This window comes from Scophthalmus maximus, chromosome 13, assembly GCF_022379125.1.
Source record: "Scophthalmus maximus strain ysfricsl-2021 chromosome 13, ASM2237912v1, whole genome shotgun sequence".
Taxonomy (NCBI): domain Eukaryota; kingdom Metazoa; phylum Chordata; class Actinopteri; order Pleuronectiformes; family Scophthalmidae; genus Scophthalmus; species Scophthalmus maximus.
The window spans coordinates 22,217,674-22,235,095 of NC_061527.1; the positions used below are offsets into that span (position 1 = coordinate 22,217,674).

A 17,422-nucleotide genomic window follows, 5' to 3' on the forward strand; every position below is an offset into this window, starting at 1 on the left:
CAAGTCGCTGTCAGTAAGAATTCACTTAAGATTGCGTTTCGGCTACGGAACAGTCCGTCATGCTGCGTGTACTCCAAGTATAGTCTTGCGGGGGTGGGGTGATTTCCTCCCATTGCCTTGATAACCGGTGCGTGCACGACAACAGCGTCCCTTTTCGGGTGAACGTGAGCGCACGACAGACGAACACGCGGATAGACAGACACAGACAAAGCCTGACGCGGGCGCATCCGGGGAGAAATCGACAGGAGGAGAGGAGATAAAGAAGAGGTGGCGGCAAGAGACGCGGAGCCGGAGTGTGATCTCGTGGCGGAGTCGCTCCTGGTGTCGAACGGGGGGGGGGGGGGGGGGGGGGGGGGGGGGGGGGGGGGGGGGGGGGGGGGGGGGGGGGGGGGGGGGGGGGGGGGGGGGGGGGGGGGGGGGGGGGGGGGGGGGGGGGGGGGGGGATGAAGGAAACCTTGTGGCATGTTCGTCTCTCAGGGTGGCAGCGCTGTGAGAAGGTGTGCGTCTGAGAAGGGAACAGCTGTCATTGGTTCCTCCCGACGCACTGCCATCGCCACTTCTGTTAAATGTGAAATATATCGGTGCTTATGTTCCCCCCTTTGGCTCCACCAGAGAGAGCTGGCCCCAGGACTACATCCGGCAAAGGGCTGCGCTGTGTTGCTTTTCATCTGCGAATTTGAAACGCCGCGCTCACCCCTGCGTGTTTGCCAGATGTGGCTCTCTCTGTAACGTTTGCAGTCGGTCCGGGCTGCATTGACAAATCGAGGGTGCTGTTCACCAGGTTTGTTTTGGTAGGTTTTCTGATCCACTCCTCTACGCGCGTGTGTGTGTGTGTGTGTGTGTGTGTGTGCGCGCGCGCGCGCGTGCGTGTGTGTTTCTCTCCTTGCAGGCGTGCAACGAGTTCACCACTCACGTGATGAACCTGTTGAGGGAGCAGTCGCGCACGCGGCCAATCTCGCCCAAGGAGATCGAGCGCATGGTGAACATCATCCACCGCAAGTTCAGCTCCATCCAGATGCAGCTCAAGCAGAGCACCTGCGAGGCTGTCATGATCCTGCGCTCCCGCTTCCTCGATGCCAGGTGTGTGTCTTTGTATGTGCGCTTCTCCACCTCGAACCGTACACACCGTACCGCGCTCCGTGCTGCGAAAAACAACCCCCCAAATTTGGACATGGTAAATACCTCATCATGTGCTCCTCTCTCAGCCTCATATCCATATGAATGTCTGGTGTAGGAGGCCTATCATGCTACAAACATGCTGTAACACATGCTGTTTTGCCACTTACCACACACACACACACACACACACACTGGGCTGGTCTGCACTTCACTGATGCCATTTGGACCAGCATTACCCAGCTACACTGGCCAATAAGAGTTGCCCGTGTGCTCCGTGACGCTGACTGTTTCCCTTCTTTTTTTTTTATGTAATCGCTTGTTCCTTTTGATGCGCGCTTGGGATTTGCATACATTTCTCCGAGGATAAATCTCACTCAAAGTCTGAGTTGGAGGCATAACATTTAAATGAGGCATGGGCTCCCTTACAAAGCCCCCTATCTATTCTCCTGCAAATGATTGTGGCGGAGCTGCGGCGAAGGGGAAGGGGGGGAGGAAGAGGAAAGCTTTCACCGCCATGCTCAGCTCCGCTGATTAATCTACTGCTGCCGGAGCCCATGCTGTGCACATTTACATATTCTCAAGAAGGCTTTTGGAGTGCGCGCGACAGATATTTCAGCGCTAAATCGGTGGATACACGCAAAGAGATTTTTACAGGGTTCCCCCTGCAGCTTATGCAAAGCCCTGTTTAGATGTGGCACGTGCAGACACGACCTGATGGGTGCACGAGATAGAGGGGCAGTCATCTCGTGGGCATCAGCATATGATGTCGTTCTGCTTCGAGGTGTTGTATGGGGGTCTTCTTAGTGGGTTCATTTCCATATGCAATATCCATCCATCCATCCATCGTCTACGGCTTTATCCATTTAAGGGTCATGGGGGGGCTGGAGCCAATCCCAGCTGACATTGGGCGAGAGGCGGGGTACACCCTGGACAGGTCGCCAGCCTATCACAGGGCCACATACACGGAGACAGACAACCATTCACTCTCACATTCACACCTACGGTCAATTTAGAGTCTCCAATGAACCTCACCCCATTCTGCATGTCTTTGGACTGTGGGAGGAAGCCGGAGAACCCGAAGAGAACCCACGCATACACGGGGAGAACATGCAAACTCCACACAGAAAGGCCCTGGTGGGTTTGAACCGGGATTCGAACCCAGAAACCTTCTTGCTGCGAGGCGAAAGTGCCAACCACTACACCACCGTGCAGCCATATGCAATATGAAAATGAATAAAATACTGTGTGATCAATTCAGCTTTTTTTTCTGTGTTGCAATATCATTTTCTGACATGCTGGGATCCTGAGTTTCTACTGTATGATCTGCATGTACTATTTCTATTGCAATTTACCACACAGTCTTGTAAAACAACAACAACAAAATATATTTTAGGACCTGCTTTTATACCTGCTTCAATTATTTTTTTCAATAACGGAAGACACAGTTCCTTTAAGCCCTATGGAACTTTTTTAGCATCTTTCAGCTCATTGTTTTGGTTTATGTCCCTCAACTTGAATGTTCTGGTTCGCTGCTCTCATCAACCTTATTTCCAGATGTGGCATGCAGCTGTTTCAGTGAAGAGGCTCTGATAAAGCCACTGTACACACTACCTGCCCAGCCCCACACCGCAGACACAGTTAGCAACTGGCCAATGGACACAGTGGAGCTTTTAGCAGATAATTAGCCATAAATAGTTTTTGCCTGATTTTTCATTGCATCTCAGCAAATGCAGCTAAAAACATTCTTATTATTCGGACGTGTTATGCTTTCACAAGTTTGACTGTAGTCATCTACTATCAAGTACACATGATCAAAAATCAAGACAGCCAACCTTCCATACTCCGTTTCGTTTCAGTACCGAAAAAGTGATGCGGTTTTGATGATTTACCAATGGCACGTTTTATTAAACAAAATCTTTACTTGATTCATACTTTGCAAAAACATATTTTCCATATATCATTATAAGTAGCTTGTACTCACTGCGATTAAACAGTTTGATGTTAACACAGATTGGGAATTTTTATGATCTGTCAACAGCCATTAGTAGATATCAACTTAATTATAACGATCGTCTATGTGCTATTATTGCTGTGGGTGATGCTTTTTTTTTTCAGTCCCTCATAAAAACAGAGTTGAAGTGAAGCAATTCAGGACCAAATCGTTCCGGCAAAGTGTGTCACAGTAAAACTGCGGCTAAATTTTAAAGTCCGTAGCGCCGCGGTGGCGACAGGACGTCGTGTCAACAAAAGTGAGATTGACCGGCCCACTGTTGAACTAACATCTTCAGGTCCAGTTTGGATGATGGGCTTTGACTTTGGCGGAAGTGTTCATCGAGGTCATTGGAGCAACGCCGAGGGCCATGTTTACGCAAGCCCAGCTCCTGTTCTAACCCCTCGCCGTTCTCTTTGCAGACGAAAACGGCGAAACTTCAACAAGCAGGCCACAGAGATCCTGAATGAGTATTTCTACTCACACCTCAGTAACCCCTACCCGAGCGAGGAGGCCAAAGAAGAGCTGGCAAAGAAGTGCGCCATCACAGTGGCCCAGGTACACACACAGATCACTGCCGCCCACACACCACCTGTAGGAAAACAGCTGCACACAGAGCTGCGAGCGCGAACTCGAGTTTCCATCTGAAGAGGCAGCTGTGAGCGTCCCGGCAAGTAACCTAATAATACATTTTCTGACTGTCATGAGTACAGACAGCTCCTCTAATCTTTTAGCGGTACCCTTCATTGAGAACAACAAAGCACTCAAGAGTATAAATGTGTCATGTCATAAGTTTGCAGTCGTGTAAATCAAAACCAGACTAAGCTATTTTTGACCAGTGACAGTGTTTCTGCTCGGGTAATGCAAGCGCAAGACAACACTGCTGTCACAGTTCTACTCTCATCACGCGGTATGGCCAGTCATATTTTGCTCACAATACACAGAACATATAAAAAAAAAATCCAGAGTCAGTAAAAGTGCCTCTGGGAAATGTGACACAAAGATGGGTATAAATGAAATTGGTTGTTTGAAAAGAAGAAAAAAAATAGTATTTCTCTTTCCTTTTTATATATTGTTAGGGAAATGTTTTTGTTAGTGATCAAAGATAAAACTTTGTCTTTTTTGTCTATTTTTTGAAGTTATTAACAAAAAAACTTCTGATTAATGAAAAAGGATTAAGAGATTTTTGCAACTGTGAAAATGTGCAGTTTAGGCAACAATCGATTAGCAAAGCCACCCGCCCCTGAAAATCAGCACTCACGCAGTCATTTGAGGCATGTGCGGTGCAATGATGATTATCTTATTCATTTTACAGTAATCGAGCAAATATGTAAAGCCACTGGGATATTTTATTTGTGCCAGTGATGCTGACAAGCCGACGGTAAAGAAAAATCTTTCATCTTTGCATTCTAGCACTCCAAGTTGTTTCAAACCTCTGAGAATTGATAAAAAGGAAAGCAATGACAACGTCAAGGTAAACAGCAGTTTGTGTTTTCCAGTCCATCATTCGGAAATGGATTGTTTTCTCAATTGCTTTCATTAATTCATACCAAGCGATGTGAGGGTGCATCCGGGCCTGATTGTGGGAGCGGCTCGGCGGGCTGAACGATTTGCAGCGCTTTTCCGTCCGCCGGCCACAATAATGGAGAATGTTTACCTACTAGGCAGTGGAAACTTTGCAGGATTGATTTGGTTTTCATTTTAATGTTGTTTATCATTAGCGCTGGGATTACCCCCCTGTCTTCATCTGGGAGTCCATTAGTCGTAATGGGTGTTAGCGGATGCTGACTGATTGGCGCTTGCGTGAGTTCCGATGATAGCTGCAGTCACGGTGACATAATGAGACTGTTATTGGCAATCATTCCGTTCTGGCACTAATGCGGATTCTCAGCACCAGTCTGCGCAGTCCCTACCTCTGACAGAGGACTCTCCGCAGTGTTACGTGGGCCATTAGGGCCGCGCGCGCTAAACACTATCATTGAGTTATCTGGAAAGGCTCCGTGTGTCGCGATTTTTTTCCGCGCGAATTAAACTACGTCCTCTTGTTTGTCTGCCCAGGTTTCCAACTGGTTTGGGAATAAAAGAATCAGATACAAGAAAAACATTGGTAAGTTCCAGGAAGAAGCCAACATGTACGCTGCGAGAACTGCCGTCAATGCGGCTAATGCATCCTCACATGGAAGCCAAGCAAATTCACCCTCAACTCCAAACTCTGCAGGTGAGACAGGAAGTCCCTGGCTCTGCTCAGCTATTCGACATGTACCTCCTCTCTGTGCATTACTACAACTACGCGGCTATTGCAGATGATCAGTTTGAGCGTCTTATCTAAATGCTGGTGCTGGTGATTGTTAAGGAATGACAGACATAGGGATAACAAAAGGCGGTTCTTGTAGAAAGGAACTTGTCACCAGGTAATGCACCGGTATTATATTCAACAGGTTAAAGGTTTTCCCCGCAGTGCAACTGCCCTTTCTAGAGCAATGCTGTGTCAGAGTCTAGCAAACCTGAGCCCCATGCCAAGTCTCCATATTCTTACTTCTCCCTTTGTCTTCATCTCAATGAATCAATATATCTCATGTATGATGTATTCAACTGTGTGCTCGTCGTGATCTGCTGCACGGACGTTTAAAGGATGAGTCTGGCGATTCTCTATGTTTTTGTCTATTGCCAAAAAAGTCATGTTAAAATAGACAACACCAACCGAGAATTGTTTGGGTAGCCAAACCTTGATACAAGGTCCATTTGTGTCCAAAACACAATCCAAAACGCATCAGTGAGCCACATCGTACATGTCCCTTCATTGCTATGTTTATTATTATTATAATATTGTATGATTATGATGTTATAATATTGTTAATTTCATTTGAGAGACTGCGAGGCACCAAATGTGTGTGGCAACCAATTTTTAAGATCAAGATTCCATCAATCAATGCTTAAATCACCACGTAAGAATGGTCGCAATGCAGAGACCACATTTAAAACATGTATGTTAGAATTTTGATTGAATATATTGGAAGAAGAAAAATGTGAATTGAACAACCCGATTAAAAGCATCACTGTGAAAAGGATGATTGGATATGAAAAAATGTAAACTAAAATAACCCCATTCAAAAGTTTAACGCTGATGGACCTGTCCAAATTCCAAGTTTTAGGGTAGGCCTTAAGTGACGAAATGTAAGTTTTCCGTCTGGCTGAAGAATTTCAATTGAACTTGCTTCTGTAACATGTTTTTGGGAGGCAATATGCCAGACAAATGTGTTGGTAATAGCCTTCATATAAGACTGGAATGTCAAATGAGAATTGATATGAACAGATTGGATGCCTCAGACAGGGAAGGAAGTAATAAATAAATAAAAACAGTAATAGAATAAAGTAATAAAAATATAGAATAATGCCAGATTCATCTTTTAAAGCTACTCTGTCAAATATTTTGAGAAATGTCAGTATTTGCTGTTTGTGTCAACTTATTAACTAGTAGGAAAAGGGGAAAGCAGCTGTCTTACTGCTGTGAAAAGTAAAGAAAAGTAACTCTTAAGCCACTCTTTAGCTGCTTTTTTTGTATGTTCTTATCTTGTTAAATCAAGTAGTAACCAAATCAAATTCATTTGAATGTTTTCTTTTACATTTAAAGAGCTAGGCTAGCAGCTCCCCACTGCTTCCAGGAATAAGATAACGTTAGGTCAAACGCATCCATACCAAAATTGCATGTGACTCTGGATTGAGACAGCAAGTACATGTACATTCATCATAATATTGCACTTCTTTTTCTTGTTTTTTTTTTAAGATATACAAACCACTTGCTTATTTGTATGTTTGCTGGCGAAAACCAATACTCGACACAAACGCCCCTCATGTCGGGTTTTCAGCCGCAGAGCCCTCTCCTCTGTCCGCCGACGCCCCCTCGTTCCATCCGAGCGCCCGTTTCCTCTAATCCAACCGCGCCTGCTCCGGCTGCTGGCTAACTGCATGGTGCTCCTCCAGGGCCGGAGGGGCCGACTTGCTTCTGCCGCCTGCTCTCTGTCTCTCTGTGACTCGACTGCTCCCTCTCTTCTTTCAGGTTCTGCCGGCTCTTTTAACATGTCAAACTCCGGGGACTTGTTCATGAGCGTGCAGTCTCTCAATGGGGACTCGTACCAGGGGGCTCAGGTGGGAGCCAACGTGCAGTCACAGGTAGGGCCCCCGAGCAGCACAGCGGGATGAGGCCCCCCCCCCCCCCCGCCGCGACCCTTTTCGGCAATCCCTTCACTTGACTGACTCTTTGTCATACTGGCTGTAACTAGTGTGAAGTGGCCATGTTGATGCCACGTGCAATTTGTAGGCCCCCTTTTTTTTTTTTTCACAGCAGACATTTTGACATGCCACAGCAGGAAGAGCACAGGTATTTTTAATGCTGACGACGTGGACGGTCGCTCTGGCTCGCTGCGCGCGTCCCGGCGCGACAGTGAGCCAACGCCTTTATTTGTCTGCCGTGAAAAAAGGGGCTGACGTTTGGTCAGAAAGCGATGAGCCCCAGAGTGAGAGGAAAGAAATGCGAGGTCCGCAGTTGTCGTTTGGAAAAAAAAAAAAAGAAAAACGGCACATAATTCCGACAGCTATTAGTATAAGCTCGGCGGGACACGCTACAGTGTGACAAAATGTCATCAAAACCACCAGTGTCAATAACAAACAGTAGATCAAATCTAATATTAAATCTAATTTGGTCATATCAGCTGTAAAGGAGTGTTTGTGAGTATCTGGTTTTACTTGCTAACAAACTGCAACCGCAAGTATTAAAGCGAATCCACCGTACGTGGTGCGACCAGCAATTGTAACCATCGTGTGAGCGCTGCAACAATGGAGAACTAGAGGTTTTGTTCTTTTTTGGGGGGGGGGGGGGGGTGTTTTTCATTCTGCCAACATTGCATGTAGAATCACGTTTCTTGATCTCTGCTTCATTTGTCATGCTTGCTTGGTATCTATATTTCATTTTTCTGTTTGAATATTCCCTGCTAACCAAAACATCGCTGGCCCTCGCTGGCAAGAGTGCGTAGACCTGTCTGTGCTTTGTTCCCCGGATTAAACAGATTACAGTTATTTCCAATAAAAAACATTCCCCTTTTCGTTTACATTTAATTGTTTAGTCAAAATGTCTGTGGTCAATCTACACAGGCTGGTACTTGTACAGAACTTCTTCACAGTCTCAATTGCAGAATATTTCTCACATACTGTATATTGTAACCATGTCATTTTTTTTTTTTTAAATCTCAACCAGAAAACACAGAGCATACGTTATCCTAAATGTAACTTTTGCTGGATTGGATTGAACGTCCTCTCCAGGCATATTGGTGCAGAAATGTGCTCCCGTCGTCTCCCTTGTTGTCGTGTCATCGTCCTTCCCTCTCTCCTCTCCCGTGCATCCCTTGTGTCGACTCTGACCTTGCTCTGTTTGTTGATTCTGAATGTTTCAGGTGGATACCCTTCGCCATGTTATCAGTCAGACAGGCGGGTACAGTGAAGGACTCACAGCCAACCAGATGTACAGTCCGCAGGGCATCAATGTAAGGATTTCAGTTTTTTCCTCCGTCTCCCCCCAACCAATTATTTCAAAGCCACAGGCCTCAGAATGCCACTTAGTTGGACTAGTCTCTGCTCTGCTCTGGTCACCTAGTTGATTGGTTCTGTGTCGCTTGCGCCGAGGGGCAGTGCCCTGCCCAGTGCACGCGGGCGAGGGGGCTGACCACGCACATGCAGAGCCACAGTCTGAGCCTGTCACGTGTAATCGGGTCTGGCAAAAGCACCTGCAGCCGCGCATGGTCCATCGCCAGCGAACGGCGCAAACAGGTGACGCTCCCTGCACTGGACTTCAAGTCCCGCTCTGACCAACCGGACCCGCGATAAGCAGCCCTGCGGCCAGCACCCTCCGACAGAACGCCTCCCGGGGGACGTCGCTGCTGCCCCACTAAAAATAAAACCTTTTTGCGCCGCTGGAAACAATTCCTCATGCGCCGGAGGGGCGCGCCCCCCTACGTGTTTTGTGTCATTTTCGCAGCACAGTTCAGGTGTAGAAGTGGGGGCTGTGGAGGGAGGAGGGGGGTCGGGGGTCGGGGGTCTGCCCGCTGGCGGCTGCAAACAGTGGGGAAATTCGCAGCGACAAGCCGTGTCGCAAAGGGGAAAATCGATAAGACAGACACAAGGAGAGCAGAGTGTGGACTTGGGACAGCAATCCAAGCGCATTGCTCAGATCATGTTGCCGCCACAGTAATGGCCCTGACAGCGAGCCGCGCCGAGAGGACGAGGACGGTCACATCCGCGGCTGGGGCTCCTCCGCTGTCGCCGTCGTGCCTCAGTGGCCATATGATAATCAGATGAAATGTCTCCCGTATAAAAAAAAATACAAAAAATAAAAAAAACATGTATGTGTATTCAAATGGGCTCCCCGGCTGCTCCGGGCGCGTCCCCGCAGCCCAGCTGTTCTAACCCTGGGAGGACGCTAACGTATTCCGGCCTTGTTCTTTCTCAGTCCTTTGACCTCATAGATGTGGTTCTCCTTGGACGCCTGCTTGCTCTACCACATCTTACACTGCCACAATATGCTGTATTATTCACTTTTATACCACATAAAGAAGGCCCTGCAATGCATAATGTAAGAGTAGGATATCTGTCCTCCACGCTGTTTGCCTGTAATTTATGTAGCTAAGGCTAGTAAGTTTGGAATTCATCCCGCTCCACTTGTCTTTTTTTTTTTTTACTACACTGCGTGCACAGCAGTTTTGTTTGATAATTTATTTATTTTTTTGCCGTCTCTTTCATCGTTGTTTAAAATTTTAAAAAAAAGATATATTTAAAAAAAGCCAATGAATCAGTCTTAAAAGTCGACTACAATGCCACAGGTGGGGTCTCCACACTGAAGCAGAGAAATTGTGGAATAGCTATTTGTTATTAATTTAATACCCGCATAAATGCATGCAACGTATCCACGAAAATAAAAATACGCTACGACATCTTTTATGAGGCAAGGATGGAACTGTTAAAGGGTAACAACTTATCTGAAATAAAAAGAAAAAAACTATACTTTAGAAAAAGACTGGACAGTGACTGAGGAGATACATAGTGCGTCATATGGATGATTACAGGCATAATTACCATTTTGAAACACAGCGTCGACCAAAAGTCAGACATTGCACAATGGGACCCCCTCCACTTTTGACTCGACTCTACTGTCTGCCCCCTTTCTACAACAGGCTTTGAAATTAAAGGCTGTCGAGGACCGTTTCCACTTCCTCTGATGGCTTTAATTTTTACTATTAATATCCCTAAATGCTCTTTAACAGGCCTGTCTGTGGCAGCGGTGGAGCGGCCTTCCACGGCGCCTGTTGTATGTTAATTCCTGCTGTCAGGGTTATAATCAGTGCATGTGACATTGATTGGACTTGTTTTGTTTCAGGGGTCTTTTCAGGCAATTTACATATTATTCATATTACCTCAAATGGCGGCGACAGACGAAATCTTGTACTTTTCTTGTGTGTGTGTGTTTTCTTCATTAAATGGATTTCAGAGCGTTGTGTATGACGGGGGGGGGGGGGGGGGCGGTATGGACTGTAATTCAGTCCACTTCTGCTCGGTTGGAAACGAGATTTATTTAGTTTATGCAAAGTATTATTCTGCTATATTAGCTGTTTGTTTTTAGAGCCAGGTTAGCTTTCCCTCCGGTGTAGCAGGCTACTTGGCTCCGGGCTGTGTGCAACTGTATGGTGAATAACTCAAATATCCCAGCACTCCAATGCCGCATTTGTGCGCTACCTTGCCCCCAGGACTTCATTTAATGTACCTCAGTGTCCGTGACCCAGCTTGCATTGAGTAATGAATATGAAAACAGTAGACTCACCCCCCCCCCCCCCCCCCCCCCCCCCCCCCCCCCCACTTCCTTTTTCTCTATATTTGTTTCTCTCAGGCAAATGGCTGGCAGGATGCTCCGACCCCCTCATCGGTGACTTCACCCACAGAAGGACCCGGAAGCGTTCACTCCGACACCTCCAACTGATCCTCCACCCCCCGGTCACTCCTCCGTACTCTGCTCCCTTCCTTCCGTCCTCCACCACCGCATCTCCCCAAACTCATCCCCCGGGCCACACTGGGACTGAACGTGACATAGTGTATGTTGTTGCACTACAGGACACACTTTGGGGTCGGGGGGGGGGGGGGACGTTTTCGACGTTTTCACCATTACGGACAAAAAAAAATCACTTTTCCCGTTTGGACCATCACTGCCACGCCGTTTGCAGCCTGCGTAGGGGGACTCATATCCACACTCGCAATTTGTACAGTTTCCACTTTACGTCCATGTTGCCTCATTGTATTTCTCTTACGTTGTATCCACACATTAGTTAGCAGCGTATTGCCCCACGTCTTGTAAATTAAGAAACGCTTTCACACTACCTCTATTCGAAATAACAACAGAGCAGACGACATTTCAAATGCTTTGGTTTTACAATTTTTTATAACTATTCGGAACCTTACTGTACATCGCACCATGCCCTGTCGTCACGCCTCTGTCTTTATTTGTACCCAGATTTTTTTCTTTTCTGTTTATCTATAGTGCCAATGTTCAATCCTGGAGGTGAATTTTGATAATGTCACATCACACGTTTTTTATGTCACGACCTTACACTTTGTTCATGCCATACTCTGTGAGGTATTAATGTGTTGAGTCCAGTAACATTAGTCAGGTAACATCCAAGTATTCAGCCTCAATTTATATCGTTTGTATTCAGAGCTACGGCAGACAGTGATATATATATATATAAGGCATTTTTCTATATTTCACTGCCAGAGCAGTACAGACACGAATTCACAATTTTCACGCAAGGCAAAATTCAAAAAATTGCGTGAAACGTACACGGAGCGTTGTGGCTCTGGCACACACACGCTGGCAGCAGCGACAACATTCAAAGAAAAATTGACCTGCAACACTGAATCTATGACAGCGTTAGTCAGCGATTAGGGCACGCCAACATGTATCAAAGCACAAGAACACCTAATGATTGAAGTCAAAAGGTAGCATTTGTAAATGCGAGGGGGAGAAAAACAACACAGAGGGAGTTTTTACGACATAACTATAGCGGCCATATATGGAAGCAACCGAGTGTAGACACAGTGCAGTTATCAGACATGGTCAGTGTGCATCAGTGAGATCCACGCAGCCAAATACTGCTGCTGACCAAATCCAAAACGGGATGTCATTCTGATTTCAAGGTATCGCGTCATTGCGGTTTAACGCACTTCACGCTCACTTTTCATTCTCTGAAGTGACAGATGCGACGGCACAGTTTTAAACACCGGATTGCAATTCTTTGCGCCAAGCATTTTTCTACAAATATATACGTTGTGTGCACAAAGGAAAAAAGGCAAATGTTTTTCTGTGCTCAAAATCCTCCATGTCAGAAATGAATCACAAATACACTGTAGGCTCGTACGCATTCAGAGCTGAACCGTGGGACGTAACCCCGTCGTCTGATAACACGAGAGGGAGCGTTTCAAATTGAAAGACACGTGGGGTTTTTTGGGCTTTGTTTTAAAAATCATCGTCATCCATCAACATGAAACAATCCAAACTGTGAAGATAGATTTGTGACTTTTGTTCTATGTACAGTGTAGTATGTGGTCTAACATGTGTACATGACGATTACAATACTCCTCACGAGATATCAGCATTTACACACTTTGATACCAAAAACAAAAAAGGAAAAAGTGGCAGAATTTGGATCCTCTTGCATTGGGATCGGCTTTATCGACATTTTCCGTTCTCCTCTTTTCAAAGGATTTTTATTATCTATGGTACAAGTGAGCGGCTCATAATGCTCCAGTACACTGTATCCAGAGCCGACAAACGGGCAGTTGGAATACATTAGTGTTTATATGAATAAAGTGGGGGGTGGGGGGGAAATACCCCGATGGCACACGAAATCCAGATGACGTTTGGATATATTTTTATGTCTCCATTTTGTGAATAACGCATCACGTTTTTCGTTTTGATATTACTTTTGCTTTGCTACAGGACTGTTTTGTTTCTTTTCTTTTTTTTAATGCTGCCATTGTATGTGAATTGGCTCAAGAATGCTCTATATACAGTATGTAGATATGCACCTTTGCTTCTTCTTTTACATCGTTGAATTTGGACTGTAGCCGTTTTACCGCAGCCTGGTGGGAGTTCCTGTTGGATTTGGAGGGTGGGGGGGGGGGGGGGGGGGGGGGGGGGGGGGGACATAAGCCCGCCTCCGAGAGATAGATGCCGTCCAAATGAAGTTGGCGTTCACATTAGCCCGGCCAAACTCTTACAGGAAACAAAAGTCAGTCCCGAGATCCCAACCACAGTTTTTTGTTTAAAAAAAAAAAAAAAAAAAAAAAAAGAATTGTCAGTGTGTTTGTATTTATTACACGTGTATGAAATCAAGGACGTTTTAGGTTTTTTTGGAGCCACAGTGTGGGGGCCAGCCACGGTGTGGGGGGCCAGCCACGGTGTGGGGGGCCAGCCACGGCCTGATCCCACCAAACGGACTCATTCGGATCATTCAGAGCGGGCTCCCCCTCAACTCGCCTGCTCAGTATTACAGTCGAGGGGCCGAGCACCGTCGAGGTGATGCACGGACCCTGCCCCGGCCGTGTCTTCTGGGGTCACTGGAGTGAATTGACAGCGGCGGCCATGCAAGGGCAAACACCAGGATTGTTTTTGCACCCCGACCCCCCCCCCCCCCCTTCTTTGGAAGAAAAGAAAAAAAGGCTTGACACCGCTTTTTCACATTGCCTGTCAAATATTATCGAAGCTTCATGTAATGATGCTTTTTAGTTTTTTGAATATAAAAGGAAAAGAGACATGAAAAGGAAAAATGAACAATTTGTAAAACATGAAATGTTTTATTTGTTGCATGTCTTTCTTTTCTTGTTTTTTTTTGGGGGGGGGGAGTTCTTGAAATAAAATAACGTGCTGCAGTGTTTTGAATGTGAACTTCTTTTTTACGAGGACGAAAAAAACGCGGAGCCTTTTTTTCTCGACAGGTTTTTTACTTTTAAGATCTCCGCGTGTGTAAAAAGATATCAAATGGGAAAAAAAACGATTTGTCTTTTTAATTCCGATTCCAAAAAAAAACCCAACCTGTTTTCTGTGGAGAGAAATTGCGGGAGGAGGCGTTATGGTCTCTTCATTTGTACTGGCAACGCCCATCCCAAAATAAATCGTTTCTCTTGGTGCGTAAATTGCAGTTTTGTCTTTTTGTCCTCCTCCGTCACAAAGTTTCCGCGCGCCGTTTGCACGTGTCCGCCCTCAAACTCGAGGTGCGCTTTCTCCCCAGGAACTCTTTGTGACAGGGTCAGGGTCAGAAGTCACTGCGGGACACGAGTTTGCACGTCGCAGCCCTTGTCAGCCCAACACCTCTGGATAACACTGCACATCTCACTCCCCAACTATGCCGCGGCGCGTTCCATCGCGGCCAACGCAACGCTCGGGCCGAGCTGCCGAGGGCGTGACAGGGGCGACATTTTCACAGGTTTTTCTTTCTCTCTAGCAGTGAGTGAAAGCTGTGCGCTCCCAGCCGACAGACGCCTCGCCTAACCCCCCCCCCCAACCCCTTCCCCACATCCGGCGCTCCCTCCGAGGCACGGCTAATGCGCCGTCCCCGAAAGAGGCGGAATCCGCACTTATCTCTCTCCTCCAGATAAACCAGACGGGACGCATGACACTGCTCCTCCGATTCATCCCTTCCACTGGATGTACAAAAAAGAGAAGAGGAAGAAAGAACGGAGGGAGACGCTGAAGCGTTTAACTCGTGGACTGGGACGAGGCTCCACCGGGAGCGTCCACAAATCGGCGAGCGTGACAGAGACTGTGGGAGTGACATACGCAAACATGATCGAACGTAATCACATGGAGGAGCCTCCTTGTTTCTATCAAGTGGATCCTATTGAGCCAGTGTTTGAGGAATGAAAGGCAAGGAGTGCTGGACGTGTATGGTTTATTCATGCGCTCCTGCAAACCAAAAGAGCCATTGTGAGGCTGATTCACTCATTACATGGTGAAAAAGGTGTAAATCCCATTCCGAGTATAAAAAATCAAAAAAAAATCAGCGTATGTTCTTTTGAAATTCTGATTCCCGTAAACAAACACCATCTCTTTCCTGACATTTTCTCCAAAGCCGTCCAGCCCAAAAATCCAACCGCCGCATATTGGACTTTGAGTAAGAGTCAGTTGGTGGGCGTTCGTACCTCGGATCTACCACCAGAAGTGCACGCATCGATATGACGATTTGCAAGTGGAAAGGCACCTGGTGGTCTTCGGCTGGGAGGAATTTTGTCGGAGGGCCAAGGTGTTTTTTTTGCGTGCGGTTATGTTATGACTCTTATCAGCAGGGCATCTAGCATCTGCTTCGTGATGGAAATATAATCCCTTAGATGCTGCTGAAACAAGTAACCGAGATGTGAATCGACCAAAATCATATTCAAGAATATGTGTGCGCCGGCTCAGTCTTCAAATTGAAAACCCCATGCACGTGTCGCCACCAGCCGCCTATGACGCAAGTGTGGAGTAGCTTGCCTCATTTCGCCAACATGACCAAACGTTTATTCACCGGAGACACTTTGACGAGTCGCAGTGAGAAAAGCACACGTGGAAAAAAACGAAATGAAACAGTGTTAAGGGGCTGAATTCCTTTTAGCTGCGTCAGTGTCAGGCTCCCGGTGTGGCTCACGCTGGCTCACACTGCCACGACTCGCGGCACAGTTGAAACCCCGACAGAGCCGCGGTTGATGTTGTGAGCGGCACCTGCTTTTCCGCCTACATGACAAGTCAAACTGGGGCAGGAGCAGCCACTGACGTCACTTGGGGGTCATGTCCTTTCAAATGTTCACTTTTTCTTTATGTAATAACGCTTGTTAACGTGTCTTGTCTTTGTCCAGAAACACGACGTCACACACTGTGGGGTTGAAATAAACGGGTGCAGCGGCCTGCTCTCCATCAGAATCGCCACGCTAACGACGAAGAGAGGGCTGTGTAGGGAGATAACATTTTACAATAAATATGGCGGATTAGTCACATGAATAAATAGAGTGTAAACATTTTCCAACCTTCGATAAAACTATAAGATATGACACTGTCTTAGGTGGATGGGAGTTCTGCCGCGGGCATCTGACCTCCTGACCTCAATATTTCTCTGATCCTGTTGTGAGTGTCAGAGCGGGCCCTAGTATATATGGGTCCCTAAGCAGAATTTGATTCCCCGTTAACATAAGATGGCATTTTTGTTGATCGCCAATGACCTAATATAACATGTGATAAAAATAAAAGTTTTGTAATTGTAAATTTTCAAGTGCTCTTGGTGGCCTTTGGCCCTTTCAGAGATGCTAGCATCACGGCTACATGGAGATGCTAATGTTGGACCAACCCTAAGAACCCCCTCTGGTAATCCACTGACATGTCCTCAAGGGGCCCCACGAGGTTGTGATTTTGAGTTAAAGCCCCAGTGTGTAATTTTTGTAACCTGGTGGTAAAGTTGCAAGCCGCAACCGACGGAGCAACCGACGGGGGACACTTTATGGTGGCGCACCGCTGATTCCATTTCCGGTTAAATTCAACCAAGTGGGGTCCGCCTCATTGCTACCATATTTAACTCATTCAAAGTTGACGAGGAAACATTGGATCTTTGTTTCGGGTGATTGTACGAACACATGGTTATGAACAATACATTCAATTTCTGTGAATAAGTTCTTCTAAATATTGCACACCGTAGCTTTAGACATCCCAACAACTTTAACACAGACCGCTGTGACGTTCGGTACTCGCATTCGTGTTCCCCGCAGGATGAGCTGTAACAACTTGGGCCGACAGTGGGTTGCAGTGCGTCGCCTCTGAAGGAAACCATTTTATTTCATGACTCAGTAGCGAATCAAATTGACCTCACATATATAATTTAGATATTTGCGTCGATTTTAGATTTGGCTAAGTAGAAGAAAAAAAAACAGGGCAAACACAATACTTCAGATGACTTCTCATTGTGTTGATCAAAGCACCGGACGGTGATATTTATGGAGAAGACAAAAGCACACGCGCCTGTCTTCCTGACCCGATTTCCGTTGGTTTGGTACGTGGGAGGCCTCTCATCGCTGGAGTTGCATATCAATCATCCTCGACCAGTGGACGACGCGCGTGGCACCCACAGTCGGGCTCGGGGCTCACATTATATCAATGACAATAACAAGACTCATGAAAAAAGACTGGGCTTATTCACAACGCATAATGGGCATCAGTTACATCCACGCCTGCCAGTATGATATACAGACACACACACA

At 46.5% G+C, this 17,422-nt stretch overlaps 1 protein-coding gene across 4 annotated transcripts in view; it reads left to right on the forward strand.

Annotated features, from left to right (window-relative positions):
• The window catches only part of LOC118318377 (pre-B-cell leukemia transcription factor 1), a 60,047-nt gene extending 45,709 nt beyond the window's left edge, over positions 1-14,338 (forward strand). Inside the window, exons 4-9 of one of the 4 annotated variants that reach the window (XM_035647948.2) lie at positions 890-1,080; positions 3,532-3,667; positions 5,168-5,216; positions 7,167-7,279; positions 8,557-8,646; positions 11,040-14,338. In XM_035647948.2, coding sequence (XP_035503841.1) covers positions 890-1,080; positions 3,532-3,667; positions 5,168-5,216; positions 7,167-7,279; positions 8,557-8,646; positions 11,040-11,129 — 669 coding nt within the window. In that variant the 3' untranslated portion in view covers positions 11,130-14,338. Of the gene's footprint in view, positions 1-889; positions 1,081-3,531; positions 3,668-5,167; positions 5,328-7,166; positions 7,280-8,556; positions 8,647-11,039 lie in introns of all 4 variants that reach the window. The other 3 variants (XM_035647947.2, XM_035647951.2, XM_035647949.2) reach the window with 3 other exon arrangements.
• Positions 14,339-17,422: the final 3,084 nt, after the last annotated feature.